The 14,685-nt window shown below is 41.2% G+C and overlaps 1 protein-coding gene across 1 annotated transcript in view; it reads left to right on the top strand.

Annotated features, from left to right (window-relative positions):
• DPYS (dihydropyrimidinase) overlaps positions 1-14,685 on the top strand; it is an 82,438-nt gene that overhangs the window by 26,075 nt on the left and 41,678 nt on the right. The window contains exons 5-7 of the mRNA XM_049633016.1: positions 9,333-9,489; positions 10,427-10,568; positions 12,696-12,838. Coding sequence (XP_049488973.1) covers positions 9,333-9,489; positions 10,427-10,568; positions 12,696-12,838 — 442 coding nt within the window. The remainder of the gene's footprint in view (positions 1-9,332; positions 9,490-10,426; positions 10,569-12,695; positions 12,839-14,685) is intronic.

Raw genomic sequence — 14,685 nt, forward strand, 5'->3', positions numbered from 1 at the left:
ACAATACACATCTATTCATTGTTATCATGTTTAAATAAGAAACAATTCAGCCTATAGATTTATGCTATGAACACTTCCTATCTGTAAATACCTTTGCCAGCCCATTCTATCACCAGGGCCTTACCATCAGAGTGTGGTCCCTAGAATGCAGCATCAGCATCCCCTGAAGCTCTTTAGAAATTCGGAGCCTTGGAGCCCATCCCAGACCCACTGAATCAGAATGTACACTTATAACTGCAACCCCAGGTGATTCATATGCATATTAAAGTTTGAGAATCACTGCTCCAGGAAGCACGAACGAGATCCAATTATTAATTCTTTATTGTAGTAGCCTAACAGTACAATGCTATTAAGTTGGATATTATTATTAAATTGCCAATTATCTACCCAGAAGAGAGCAACATGATGGTCAATGATGATATAACAACCAACATTACTTGTTGAGTGCTTAATATGTCTCTGGCACATATTTTGATGTCTTAAATCATTTCCTGTTTTGCTATATGTTTTGTCATTAATGCATTTTGATATATGCTATCTTTTTAAATTATCATAACAATGCTTGAGCTAAGTTTTATCAGTTTTGTGACTGATAAAATTGAGGCTTGGAAAAGTTTGGTAAATTAAGCCCAATATCACTTACTAGTAGGTGTTAAACCTGGAATTCAGGCCCACGTCCATCTGACCCCAAAGCCCCAATTTTTTCCCATTTTCTCCACTCTGTTCAAGAAGAAATTGATTTACAGAGTTTGGAAATGCAGATATCAGGTTCGTATTTAATTGGCTTTGGTGTTTGGCCTTCCATTGAAGTTTTTATTTAAAGCGTTATCATCAGTGTGTCATTTTTTATCATTATTAAAAGAGAAACCTGTAGTTGGAGTGACGGCACCAAGATGGCAACATTCCTGATTTCGCTCCCCCTCACGAGAACAGCTAACATCTATTCAAAGATAAGACGCCACTGAGAGAATCCCAGAACACAGGGCTGAGGCTGAAGCACCCCCTGCACCTCACAGACCAAGACAGACTGCGTTACAAGAGTAAGAAAAGAAAGGGCACCTGGGTGGCTCAGTCAGTTAAGCGTCTGACTTCGGCTCAGGTCGTGATCTCGCGGTCCGTGAGTTCAAGCCCCGTGTCGGGCTCTGTGCTGACAGCTCAGAGCCTGGAGCCTGTTTCAGATTCTGTGCCTCCCTCTCTCTGACCCTCCCCCGTTCATGCTCTGTCTCTCTCTGTCTCAAAAATAAACAAACGTTAAAAAAAAAAAAAAAAAAAAAAACAAGAGTAAGAAAAGTGGCTACATGTTGACCGCATTGTGCCACTCCCAGGCCAGTGCAGTAGAGACAATGAGTAGAGGTCTCCCTGGGCCTCTGGTTCCTCCAGGGGGGAAAGAGGATTTCAGGGGACTCTGCAGGGCTTCACTGTTGGGAATCTGACTGTGGTAAAGAAGGGAAGGGCTGCAGCAGCCAGCACTCAGATCTTGACAGAGAATTCATACCTGCAGTACCCAAGTAATAGTCCCAAACAGCAGCTTGACTCATCTGTACAACCAAGTTGGGGGCACACTCTGACTCTGACCACGGACCTCTGTGGGGTGCAGATCTTCCTGATTTAGATCTGTAAGCAAGGAGGTTTGCTGACCCTAGAGCCCAGTTTGCTCATGCCCAGGCAAGGAGCTGAGTCACAACTCCACCTGCTGAGGGACTGCCTTCCAACACTGCCTGACGGGACAGGCTGGCAGCAGCTCCTGGAAGCTGTGTGGCCCAGCAGCGCTCAAGCCGAGAGGAAGACAGGTAGACCTGAGCCAGTACCACGCATGGAGGCTCCCCATGCTGTGCATAGGCAGGGGATTAATTCATAGCCAAGGCTGAGGGTAGCTTCTGGCCCCTTGCAACCAGAGAGCCTGTTTGGGAAATTGAGAATAGCTTCGAGTGGCCCCAACCTCTCCTGCGCAGGCAGTGGGGCTGTGACAGAACCCCACCCACTGTGGAGAGTGTCTTCTGGTCTCATCTGGCAAGAGAAATGGCGAAGAAAACATCTGCAAGCTCTGTGGTCCAGCAGCTCTCAGACCAAGAGAAGAGCAGACAGAAGCAATAGTTTGCGGAGCAAAGCCGATGAATGGCACTGTTTGGCCAGGGAATGTGGGGTGCAGTATGGCATGAGTTAAGGCAGCAAACAGAAAGCTTTACCAGTTTTAGGGCTACTTTGCCCCCTGTGCCTGGCCAAGGAATCTCACTTATAGCCCCACTTGTCACTGAATACAGTCTTTAGCCTGTCTAACCAGAAGGCTTAACCAGAGCACACAGGAAGGTGCTCTGCCCATTCAACAGCCTTACAGTGGCACTTGAACAGAGAGCACAGCCAGTGGCTTCCCCCACCTACAGAGTAAAACCAGTAGCCTCACCTGACAGAGAATTCAGCGCACACCCAGGCTTGATTTGGGCCCTCAGACAATGAGCTGTAATGGCCTCGAGTCCAGGCCTGCTGCCCTGCCAGGGCAGGGAAGCTAAGTCGTAGTTCCACTGGCTTCTGAATATAGTATCCTGACCATCTAGGAAGGCTGACCACAGATTTCAGGCCAACCACAGAGCCCATCCTACAGCCTCACTTGGGTAGAGAACCAAGCCAGCAGTCTTATCCAACCAACTGTCCTCAGCCAGTGGCACACCCCATCCCTGTCCCCAGAACCCAAACAGTTGCGTCAGCCAAAAATAGACCTTAATAGCTGGCCCCCACTGGCCCAGACTCATTACCAGCAGACACACTCAGAAACCCAAACTGAGCGGACTGGTGAATTGTCTCTGTCAAAGCAACCCTGTAAGGTCTGGAAGAGGACCCCAATTACTCTAATGTGCAGACTACCAACATAAGAAATCAAAGATCACAAAAAAATTGGGTAAATATGATACCATCAAAGGAAACTAATAAAGCTCCAACAATTGACCTTAACAAAAATGGAGACCTATGAAATGTCAGACAAAGAATTCAGAATAATCCTATTAAGGAAGTTTAGTGAACTACAAGAAACAGACGGGCAACTAAATGAAATTAGGAAAACAGGGCATGAACAAAACATTTGATGAAGGCAATAGCAACCATCAAAAAACAAACAAAACCCAAAAATCTTAGAGTTAATAAAATAGAATAATTGAACTGAAAAGTTCAACAGGGAGTTTCAGAAGTAGACTCGACCAGGCAGAGGAAAGAATCAAGGGCTGGATTATAGAACCTGGGACATTACCCAGTGGGAAGACTAAAGAGGAAAAAAAGAATGAAAGAGTGAAGAAAGCCAACAGGCATTATGGAACACAGTGAAAGAATCAAAAACAACATTCATGTTATGGCCATTCCAGAAGGAGAAGAGAAAGAGGTGCCAAGTGCCCTTCCCACCCTGGGAAAAATGCTCACCATGACTTCCTCTACTTTGAGTTCAAGCTATAGTGGAGGCTCCCTCTACTTTTCTTCATAAAGCTATTGCCATCTCTCTGCTTTCTGTCTTCCTAAAATCTACCCAGACTTCTGGCCAGCCCCGGTCCCTCCTTCATTCTCAGAGCAGTTGTGGGTATGGGCCATCTCTTGTACAGCTTTGCCGGGGTTTGGGTGTGAACTGGGAAGAAAGATAGAAATGCACATTCGGTCCACCAACTTTAACTTGAAGCCTGAGGTTTCCCTTTGTTCATACCTTGATGTTTTCTTTTAACACTTGCGATAAAAAGCAAAAAGCGGGTTACAGGAAAAAGAATAAGAATGTCATGGGCAAGCCATTGAAATTGGAGTTGCTTTTGACAGTTTGCAAGGAATTTAAATTTCATGCTTATTTCTAGTCTTAGTTCCTCTAAATTGAGTAACCAGAACTAGGTTAGTTCTCATCCTTCGTGTGAGAAACCACTTTTGCAAAAATGAGGTAAGGGAACCAGAAGGCTGTACCTAGAATGATATCCTTTTTTCTTTTAGAAGCAGAATCTGCTGCCCTTGCTTCATACCCCACACATAACGTTGGACCAACCAGCTGGATTTGTGTCACATATAGAAGTTCCCATCTGCCCGGCCCCAGACCGCTTTCACTCACTGCAGTCTTTGTCCAAATAGTGTATGTGTCAATATGTGCCATTGGCTTCAGTGACACTTTTTATTTTGGTTTGAGTAGCTTTGGTTATACACGTTCCTTTTCTCCATATATTGGCATCTGGAATTATTAATCGCCTTTCAAAAAATATATATCGTTTACCTTCCCCTCCCTTTCCAATAGAACATGGATTCACTGTTTTTCTGGTGCTTTATTTGTAATGGTGGTGACTTCTCTCAGAACTTACTTGATGTTCTACTTATGTATATCTGTTATAATTTATTTCCCAACTATGACTGAAATTTTTAATCCCTTTTTTTAGTTTCCAGTTTAACTCGTCTCAATAGAGTTCAACTCTATTTTGTATCCATATTCCTGACTATAGGGTACAAATAGGACTCTCATCTGAATTTGTTAATAAAATGTTTTCTTTATACTTTTTACGTAAAGAAAACCAAATTATTGGGCACCAGATATATGCTAGTCACAGGGCTCTAGGCATTGGATTTGCAAAAATGATGAAGTTAATTTTGATCCTCAAGTAACTTATGGTGAACTGGGCTACACTGTGGTTGGGGTTTTTTTGTTTGTTTGATGTGATTTGGCTTTCCTTATTGGAGAAAGCTTTACTTTCCAAGTTTATTGCTGTAAAATATAAACTTCTATTACAGAGAGGTTTTAAATGTCTTATTTTCCACTTTATTTAAACTCTGTCTTTATTTAAACTCTGGGTTATTTACCTCTCCTCCCCCTGCCCAGCCATATTCCTTTTGTGTTTTAAAAGATGGGGAGGAAGGTCCATCCAGGGGCCTTTCTCTCTCTCTGTGTTTGAGTTGACCGCTGTTTGTTAGAGCTGAACAAGAGTAAGTCAGATCTTGTTATCTTATCACAAGCATGTTTTACTGATGCTTAGTAACCCATGCTGTTCCTAAGGAAGGATTAATATGCAGCTCAATCAAGGTGATCTGAATCTCAGGCTTTCTTTTTTTGTACATGAACATCTAAACACTCCCTTGGCCTTTAAATTTAGAGCAAGGTGATCTACCTTACGACCAACTGCAAAGCAGTTGAAGATTGGCCATTTTAAAACACTTTTTAAAAAGAATTGTGTAACCATAAGGAAACTAACATTTGTGGAATGTATTTGCTGCAGTAACAAAGTACCACAGATTGGGCAGTTTAAGCGACAGAAACAAATTTTCTTACAGTATCAGAGATTAGAAGATCAAAGTGTTGACAGGGTTGGTTCTGAGGGCAGCAAAGGATGTACTGCGGACCTCTGTCCTTTGTCTGTAGATGACTATCTTCTCCCTGTGCCTTCACAGTGTCTTCCCTCTGTATGTATCTGTGTCCAAATTTCCTCTTCTTAGAAGACCCCTCTCATATTGGATTAGGGCTTACCCTAATGACCTCATTTTAACTTAATTACCTTTATAAAGGACCCTCCAAATACAATCACATTGTGACATACTGAAGGTTAGGACTTTACCATTTGAATTTTGGCAAGGGGCACAATCCAGCCCATAACATGAAGTGAACCCAGAGTCCCAAGAAGATGCTAAGTACTTTCATATATATTGATGTATTTGATCCTCACAAAATTGCCACACTGGAGAGACATTGTGACCCCACTTCATAGAGGAGAAAAACTGAGACTAAGAACAATCAGTCATCTTGCATACGGTCGCCGTCTAAAAAGTAGCAAAATCAGGATTTGAACCCAAATCTGTGTGATCTACTCTATTATGTTGCTTCTATGTGTTTTCCTTCTCAGTGTTTTCCTTTCTGTGTAAATGTAATATTTTGAACCAAAACAGAGCCCAGAAATGTTATTATACTCTATCCTTCTTGCTAGGAAAAAATAGTTTTATAGATGTGCTTGGCTTTCTGTTGGTAGCCAGTGCTTCTACTCCGGGCCACCTGTGCTGGCTTCTCTGCATTTTCCAACCTTTTATAACAGATCTTGGGACTTGACTAAGTGCTATTCACAAATCTAGACAAGGTGTGAACATCTGCTCTATCACTTTCATCTGATAAATGCCTTGACATGTTTCATCATTTGGAAATCTTTAGAATCTCTTAGAGGGCAGAAGTCCTTAACGTAGGAGATAGCATCATAAGTGCAGAGACTTTTTTGGTTTTGGGCCAAACGATGGAGAAAGAAAGAGAGAACCTGTATGGGTAGACAGGGAATGATACAATGTGAACCTTGCTGAGACAGTGGGAGGAGATTAATGACGAAGATGCCCTATCTCCGGAGAGTTGTTGAAACCATGTGCCTCAAATGTAATCAGGAGAGCACCAGACTAGGAAAGATATAGCACTTTTCATTACCAACCTGCTAAGCGTAGTAAATGACACCAGTAAATGAAATTGGAAAATTTCCCAGCCACAACCACAAAGACCTTGTGGTTGATTTAAACATTTAAAAACACATGCTCTTAACCAAGAAATGAAGAATAACACTTTTCCTGGTAACGCAATGTGTATGTACGATAAGTCAAAATACTAGGATTCTAATTCTGGTTATCATTTACTACCTGTGTGACTTGGGCAAATTAGTTAGTCTCATTGAGCATCAGATGCTTTATCTGTCACACCAGCTTGAGGGTTGCTGTGAAAGCCAAATGAGATACGTGAATTTCAAACTGTATTTGCAGTGCTATAAGATGTTAGATATTTTTGTTTTTCTTATTTTATTTTTGGCCTAAATCTAATAAAGCCCACAATTATGCTGAATTATCTAGTGTGATTCTCCAATTTACGAACTACCCAGTCCCTTCATTTTCCTTCCCTTTTTTACTTCTTGCATACTATCTGTTTTGTTGTTGTTGTTGTTGTTGTTGTTGTTGTTGTTAATGTCTTAGAACCATTGTGAAATAGGAGGTAGAGTAGTTAGGAATTTTTACCTTTTATTTAATTTTTTAATATATTTGCAGATGCTTAATGAATGGGGAGACAGTTGGAAATAGCCCAGTTAATGAAGAGTTTGTTATGTATACCAACACAGTGGCCTGTCACATTTTAAAGGTGTTAAAGCCTTCCAAGGAGATTACATGTCATCTGGTTTCAAAACAGTCCTGGCAGACTCCTGCTAGTTGCTGACGCTTTTAATTTTTCCTGAGAGCTAATAAATTTGTAGAACTTTGAAACTGTGTTCCCATCTCACCTTGATGGGCCAAATGATTGAATAGAGCATGTGATAAGAATCGTTCCCACATGATGAAGCACCACGGAAAATCCTGAGTTGACAGTTTGTAAACTGATTGCAGATCAAGTCTCTGAGTTTTTCAGTGTCTGAGCATCTGTATGTTCTCTTGGGATAGGAAGGTCACTACATGCCTGCAAGTCAGATATTGGGTCCATCTTTCTATCCCTCCAGCAAATAGTACATTACCTCTTAGTTCACATGAAAAAGGATTGCTTCTTGTTCTACACACCAGAACGAGATACAAGTGGCATTTCTTCTTTCCTGGGAGCAGGGCAGTAGGCAAGAGGATGCGGGTGGGATTCAGCATGTGTGTGTGCTGTGTGTTTGTGTGTGTGTGTGTGTATGTCTGTGTGTGTGTGTGTGTGTGTGTGTGTGTGTGTGATGAAAGTGAAAGATCTTAGCCATGGCTATCTTGGGGCATAACTTTTATTGACCATGTTTGGTACTTGGTTACTTAAGAAGCAAGGTTTGTTAGGCTTCAGTAAGCCTTGTTTCGTGGTTTGCAAGAGGAAAGCGGGAAGAGATGATTTGGGAGGTAATAGGATGCTACATTCTAGTAGTACGCGACGAAAGCAACTGGTGGCCATCCGCTGTCAGTACTCTCTGAAGAAATGAGTTAATTTCAGTTCTATATCGAGGATTTGAGCTGAAATCCGGTGACTGACTAGCCAGAGTGAGCTAGTTAGGTGTGCCAGGATCTGTTTACTCTGCGTTCACCTCTGTGGCTGGTTGGGGATGATCAGCTTGATGTCGGTGTATCTATTATTCCAACAAATGCTAATCAGAGATAGGATTCTGATTTTAAATTCAAATTTACTCTGCACTATTAGCTTTTCTAACACCGTTTGCTTTTGATGGCCTCATTTGCATGATTTTTAGAATATGCATTGCTGGCTACAATTATATTATCTGAGTGTTCTTTCTATTTAACATAAGTTTTTGGAGGAGGTTTTTTGTTTTTTGTTTTTTTCTCAAGGGTGTGAAGAGATTCTCGGTGTATTTGCAGTAGAGATATACTGTGGTTAAACTCCATATGACCATGTGGTAATTGTCATCAGGGGTATAGCACAGAAGTTAGGAGTGAAAAATGCCCAGATTCAGATCCTGACTCCTCCACTTCATTGACGGCATGTGGAGTACATGTAATGCAACTGTGCAGAAGTCATTTCACTTCTGTTATAATAACAGAAGCTATTTAAAAGACAAGCTTTTTCTTCATCTTTTAATGGAGATAATGATAGCACTTCCCCGGTAGGGTTTTGAGATCCTTTCATTAGAATGGCACACATATCAGCCAGCATTTGCTAGATCATGCTGCACTAACAGATACATCTAAAATATCAATGGTTTATAACTGCAGAGATTTATTTCTCATTCATACTCGTGTCCGTCATTGGTCGGCTCTACCTCTGTTCCATATTCTCTTCATCCTGAGGGACAACTGAAGAAGCAGTCTCTGATAGTCTAAGGTCAGAAAGAAAACTCACTGTGGCTTTAACAGCTTCTGCTTGGAAGCAGCCCATGTTACTTCCATTCATGTTTAATTGGCCAAAGTAAGCCACGTGGTCAAGCCTAGTATCAGTGAAAGCATATAATCGTCTACCACAACACGAATGGACATTGACTGGAACATAGTAGATGCTCAATAAGCAGTAGCTTTAATTTTTTTTTTTTAAACCAGGTATCATTCTTTTTTTTTTTTAATGTTTATTTTTGAGCAAGCAAGAGAGAGAGTGCGCATGAATGGGGAAGGGGCAGAGAGATAGGGAGACAGAAGATCTGAAACGGGCTCTCTGCTGATAGCAGAGAGCCCGGTACGGGGCTTAAACACACAAACTGTGAGATCAAGACCTGAGCCGAAGTTGGACGCTTACTCGACTGAGCCACCCAGGTGCCCAAACAGTAGTTTTAATTTTTAAATCCTGTTCACAAAAGGTAAATTCTAGTTTGGGATTCCTATCATCTCTCACTAGCCCAGAGAAGACTAATATTTATGTTTGTCAGATGGTTCTCTTGAGAGCAAATTAAAGTACTGAATGTGTCCTTTGAAATTTCCAGGGAAAGTGGTCTATGGAGAACCCATAGCGGCAAGTCTCGGCACAGATGGCACTCACTACTGGCATAAAGACTGGCACCATGCAGCCCACCATGTTATGGGCCCACCCCTGCGACCAGACCCATCAACGCCTGACTTCCTCATGAATCTATTGGCTAAGTAATCTTTGAGCAGATGGGTGTGAAGTGTTTTGCCAAAATAAGGTGTTAGATGAGTCTCAGATTTGAATGTAGGACATCTTGTCCACCATCTGACCTTCCATCGACCTCCAGTGTCCTGCTCTACTTGACATGATAGGTGCTGGGGACTCCCTTACCTGAGACCAACGAGCAGTGGCTTAATTATGATATGGTGTCAAAATCTCTCCTGGACGCAGAGAAATCAGATAATTTTTACTGAAGTTTGACTCTCTTCTAATTGTTTCCTTGCCCTTTCTATCCCGTATAGAACCGGGTCTCTTCACTGTGCTTTGTTTCTATCATTCACATATTCTTGAATATTTTTCTGTGCTGCTGTAACCCAAGAACCAGATGTGCCTGTATAGGTACATCTCTGAGATTATTCGCAAGTCAAAGCAGGCTATCTGTTGCTGGTGACACGAACATCCTCAGCCAGTTGTCACATGTCTGCCCATCACAACATTGCCATTTGGGCAGGAGCTGCCTCTGTCCATGCGGGTCACTGAGGCTCATCTTTGTGTAAGGCTCTACTCACAAGGAATTTTCCCTTACGTTATTGCCAGTGACCCTAATATAATTGTCATCTAGTACATGTCATCACTAATTTCTAGATAAGAAACTGAGCATTGAACAAACTCATAACCACAGAACCTACAAGTGAGGGAGCCTGGAACCAGTTTTTCTGGCCTGCACGTGATGGTGCATCAGGCTTCTTGTAAGGGTCTTATTTTCTAAAAGCACTTCCTAGAATAGAGATGAGTATGGATGAAACACATACTTGAAACAGCTTCTCATTCTCCACTGCAGTTTTCTGACTTTCAGTTGAGGAGCATCAGGAGAACCGGAAAGTTCTGGTAGTTTCCTCTTGACGTCTTTTATGTATTTATCGCACACTCTGGTGTGTTCTTCTTTTCCAGTGGTGATCTAACCACAACAGGAACTGACCACTGCACTTTCAACACCTGCCAGAAAGCTCTTGGGAAGGATGATTTCACGAAGATTCCCAATGGGGTGAATGGTGTTGAGGACCGGATGTCAGTAATATGGGAAAAAGGCGTGGTGAGTTTCACGGGACCCAGCTTGTTTTGCTGAACTCTGTAACCAGGATCTGGCTTGTTTCAGGATCAGAGTGTTGCAAACTGTCAGAGAAAGGCTTTTTGATTGTTTTTATTACAGTGGAGACTCAGAATGCAGCACCATGACCACGGCCACCCCATTCCTCCAGGGTAACAATAAGAAATAATTTTCTTCTCACATAATTTAGTTCAGAAGATACATTGCATCATTATGCAGACATTAGGAGGTAAATTTAGACTGGGTACCAGGAGGATTACTCTCCAAGTCAGTGAAATGTTATAGCCCTTCTACTTGATTTCTCATGGTTTTGAATCCCAGTTCCTCATGTGTCATTGGTGTAAACACTTGGAATGACTGAAAATACATGAAGGATTTTTATTATGTTCATAATAAAGGAGAAATTTTTCTTTTTCATGAAATTTTTGTGGATGTCTCTTTTTGAGGACCGTTGAATATCATATTTTTGAAACTTCTGTGTAAAGTCACATAAATAATAATCCAAAGTCTAGAACCAGAGATTATTGTAAATACCCACAATTTAAAATGTTCTCCCTGAGCATGGAGAAGAATCAAGTGGCTAAATGTCCATATGTCAACCTGTCCAGCCATTTGACATGTGCAGTCGTAAAGATCAGCAGGGGGAGACTTGCCTGGTTACCCCTGGGGCCACCATTGTCACACCATTCTCACCCATCTCTCAGAAACCCTCCCTTAGATGACACATTAACCATATCTCACACCTCAGAATCCCCTCCACATACCATTCATGTCTAACTCTTAATTATTTACCAGTTCTTGTCAATTCTATTTCTAACATGTCTCCTTATTTTTATCTTCGTGTTTACTACTCTAGTTTGAGGCCCGTCCCTTGTTTGGACTATTGCAGTAGTCTCACACCTGGTGCCCCTGCTGCTGGTCTCTCATTTGCTACGGCCTATGCTATAGTTTAGGACCAGAGCTGCCTTCCAAAGCCAAAGGACTATTCATGCTTTCTTCTCTAAAATCCTTCAATATCCTCCATAATTTGTGGGATGATATTTGAACAATTAATTTACATGTGAGGATCTTCAAAACATCTTGACAGCCCTATCTTCTGCTAATCATCCTTTCAGCCCTTTTTACCTCTACCCAAACTCTAATCAACCCAGATGACTCTTCTGGTCTTCCTGTTTGCATAGATTTTCTTGCTGAAGTTTCAACCTTTTTCTCTGAACTTGTGCTATTACAATGAGTATGTGCATTACAGCAAATTTTCATACCACGTCAAGTGCATAAATGACTTCAAAGTGATAGACTATTTCTTAATAGCATCCAGGAACTGTTATTTTATGAAACATTAAGGGGGTTTGCTCATGGGAATATTACTCTCAGGATGTGGTTCTTCATCATTTTGTGAAACATTGACACACTGATAATTAAATAACCCTTAAGAATGCTTCTAACCATATAACTGTGCATAGGGATAAACTCTCAACATTTAAAAAAAACAAATCATATCAGTTTAGAGAGACCACATTTGTCCAAAGTTTGTCCATATGAAAATCTCTTATAATAGACTGTCCATGATTATTGGTTCATGTACATTTCAATAGCGCAAAATTTAACCTCTTGAATTGATTTTTTCCTCTTTCTAGAAGTGTTGCCACTGATTTAAAGGTCTGTCTTAATTTAACTCTATCATATTCTTCGTATTGTCTACATGATCATCTCATACATTTTAGGTCTGCAATAAACAAGTCAGATTAAAATTGTAGTGGGTGGCAGTAGTAAACTCCAAACAAAAATTGAAACCACTATTGCTAACATTTAGCTGTTGTCTGTGTGATTCTGGGAAGGATGGGGGCAATTAGTGGGGGGTGGGCATTAAACTGACAGGTTTTTGAAAAGTTGTCTTCAGGCTTCCATGTGTTACCCCATCATCCCCATCATTATCATTGTGATAATTTAAGACCTACCAGTATCCACAGATGTGTTATGCTCCCCAATATAAGAAATTAACTACAGTTCTGTTGAGTTTTAAGAGACAAATCTTGCACCTTAATTGATAGGAGATTTTTAAGCATATGGTCATTAAAGCAAATGCATTTTCTCTCTTGGATTGTTTTACAGCATAGTGGCAAAATGGACGAAAATCGATTTGTGGCAGTTACCAGCACAAATGCAGCTAAAGTCTTTAATCTCTATCCAAGAAAAGGAAGAATCGCGGTGGGATCAGATGCAGACATTGTGATTTGGGACCCAAAAGCCACAAGGTAGGTCTAAGTTCTTGTATTCCTTAGCTTCTCCAGGGAGAAGAAGCGCTAACTTGCAAAGAAATGATTTATTGGTCTTAATCAGACTCTTCTTGTGGGTGACTTATTTAGCCTGTATTTTGAGCCTGTGCACAAGATAAAAGTTTTGATGTACAAGTATCCCTTTGTTTTCCTGGACACAGAGGACAAAAAAGTTGTGTTGCTTACCATTCCTTGGATAATGCATCTGGGTATAAAACCAGTATGAATTTACCGCTTCAATGGTAAGCTTGGCAGACACCTGAGTTCACATGGAGGGACGGTATGGCGCAATGAAGAAACTAGAAGGCTTAGTTTGGAAAGGGCTGAATTGAAAACCCAAAATAATTATAGCCTTTTTAAAGCTTTCAGATAGAAAAATTCCAGCACAAAGAATGTCACTTTTAGTTAGCCAGATTTTCCAGTTGATTTCATCTTGAGCTTGTCATTCCCAGTAGACTCCAGCTTTTTGTTTCCTATTTCTTTAATTCTATGTTAATATTGCAGATTTCACAAATTCCACCAACTCAGGAAAGCATTCAACAGAGGCCAAAGCTCTGGTAATTTCTCCTTGTAAGACATCAGCAGAGACAACACCTGCATCCCAATTTGTGTTTTCTATAGCCTTTGCATTTGTAATGGAGAAAACCCCACCTACTTTAATATTGTATGTGTGTGCATGTGTGTAAATAGGGATATATACACCTTCTACCCCCACTGAATGGCATTTATTCAAAGTCTACTGGGTTTATATGTTGTATTAAGCAGAAGTCTTCAGTTTCTTGGAGGTGCTGTTGTCACAAAGACCCAGCTTCAGTTGAAAGTCTCCTGGACTACCCTCTGGGGAAAAGAAGACTGAGAAGCATGAGAGCTACCATTGCTATGAGCTTAAAAAATAAGCACCAGGTATTCCTGTAGAAAAGGCTTGTCTTTTTTAGTTTAGCACTCTCTGGGGATTCCCTCAGAACCCAAGCGCCAGTTCACACCACTGGCCATCCATAGTCATTGCAAGCAGCCTGCACTGAATGTGTACCATCTTGTTTCTGGTTTACAGTCAAGCAGTGCAGGGCATGGTGGTACGAACATCTTATTTAAGACGATGTCCTAAGATGCCAACGAGGAACAACTCAGGGTCTTTGTTGCTATGGTATTAACAAGGAACTATTGCTTACTTAAGGACAAAATATCTGGTTGTCAAATCATCTAGGCCCCTCTCTACGCAGAAGAAATGATGACAAATAAACTCACATTTGGAGCAGCTTCTCTACTAGACTAGAAAAAAAAATGTCCTTGGGGAGACAAAGGGAAAAAAATTGCTTGGTCTTGGGTTGGTTTGCGGACAAATTGAGCATGCTGTGTTTAGAGAGCTCCTGGTGTCTTAAATGTCACTCTACTCACGCTCTTGTACACCCAGCAGGGACCCGCCCAGCATCATTTCTGCTGTGATTCAAACGGTTTTGATTGCCCCCAAGTACTGGGACAGATAGGTCTTTTGAAATGATTTGTGGCTTATGGAGATGATGAGACTTAATCAGGAAACCTCGAAAATTTCAAAAGGAAGAACACTATCATGCAGAAAAATATTTGTGAGAAATGGTGTTTTTGAAGCATTGCATCTGGGCGAGTCCTAATAATGATATTAATTTGCAACCATTTCTATTTGCACAGTTCTCCGTGGTTTAAAAACATATTTTTGTATCTAAAACGTGATCTCAAGGTAAAACAAACGGGACTCCCCCTTACGGCGATGGGAAGACCTTAGCACAAGGGCGTCCATGACAGGTTTGATACAAGGATCCTTGATCCAGTGTCTTTGACTTTGCAAACTT

Source organism: Panthera uncia, chromosome F2 (assembly GCF_023721935.1).
Source record: "Panthera uncia isolate 11264 chromosome F2, Puncia_PCG_1.0, whole genome shotgun sequence".
Lineage (NCBI taxonomy): Eukaryota > Metazoa > Chordata > Mammalia > Carnivora > Felidae > Panthera > Panthera uncia.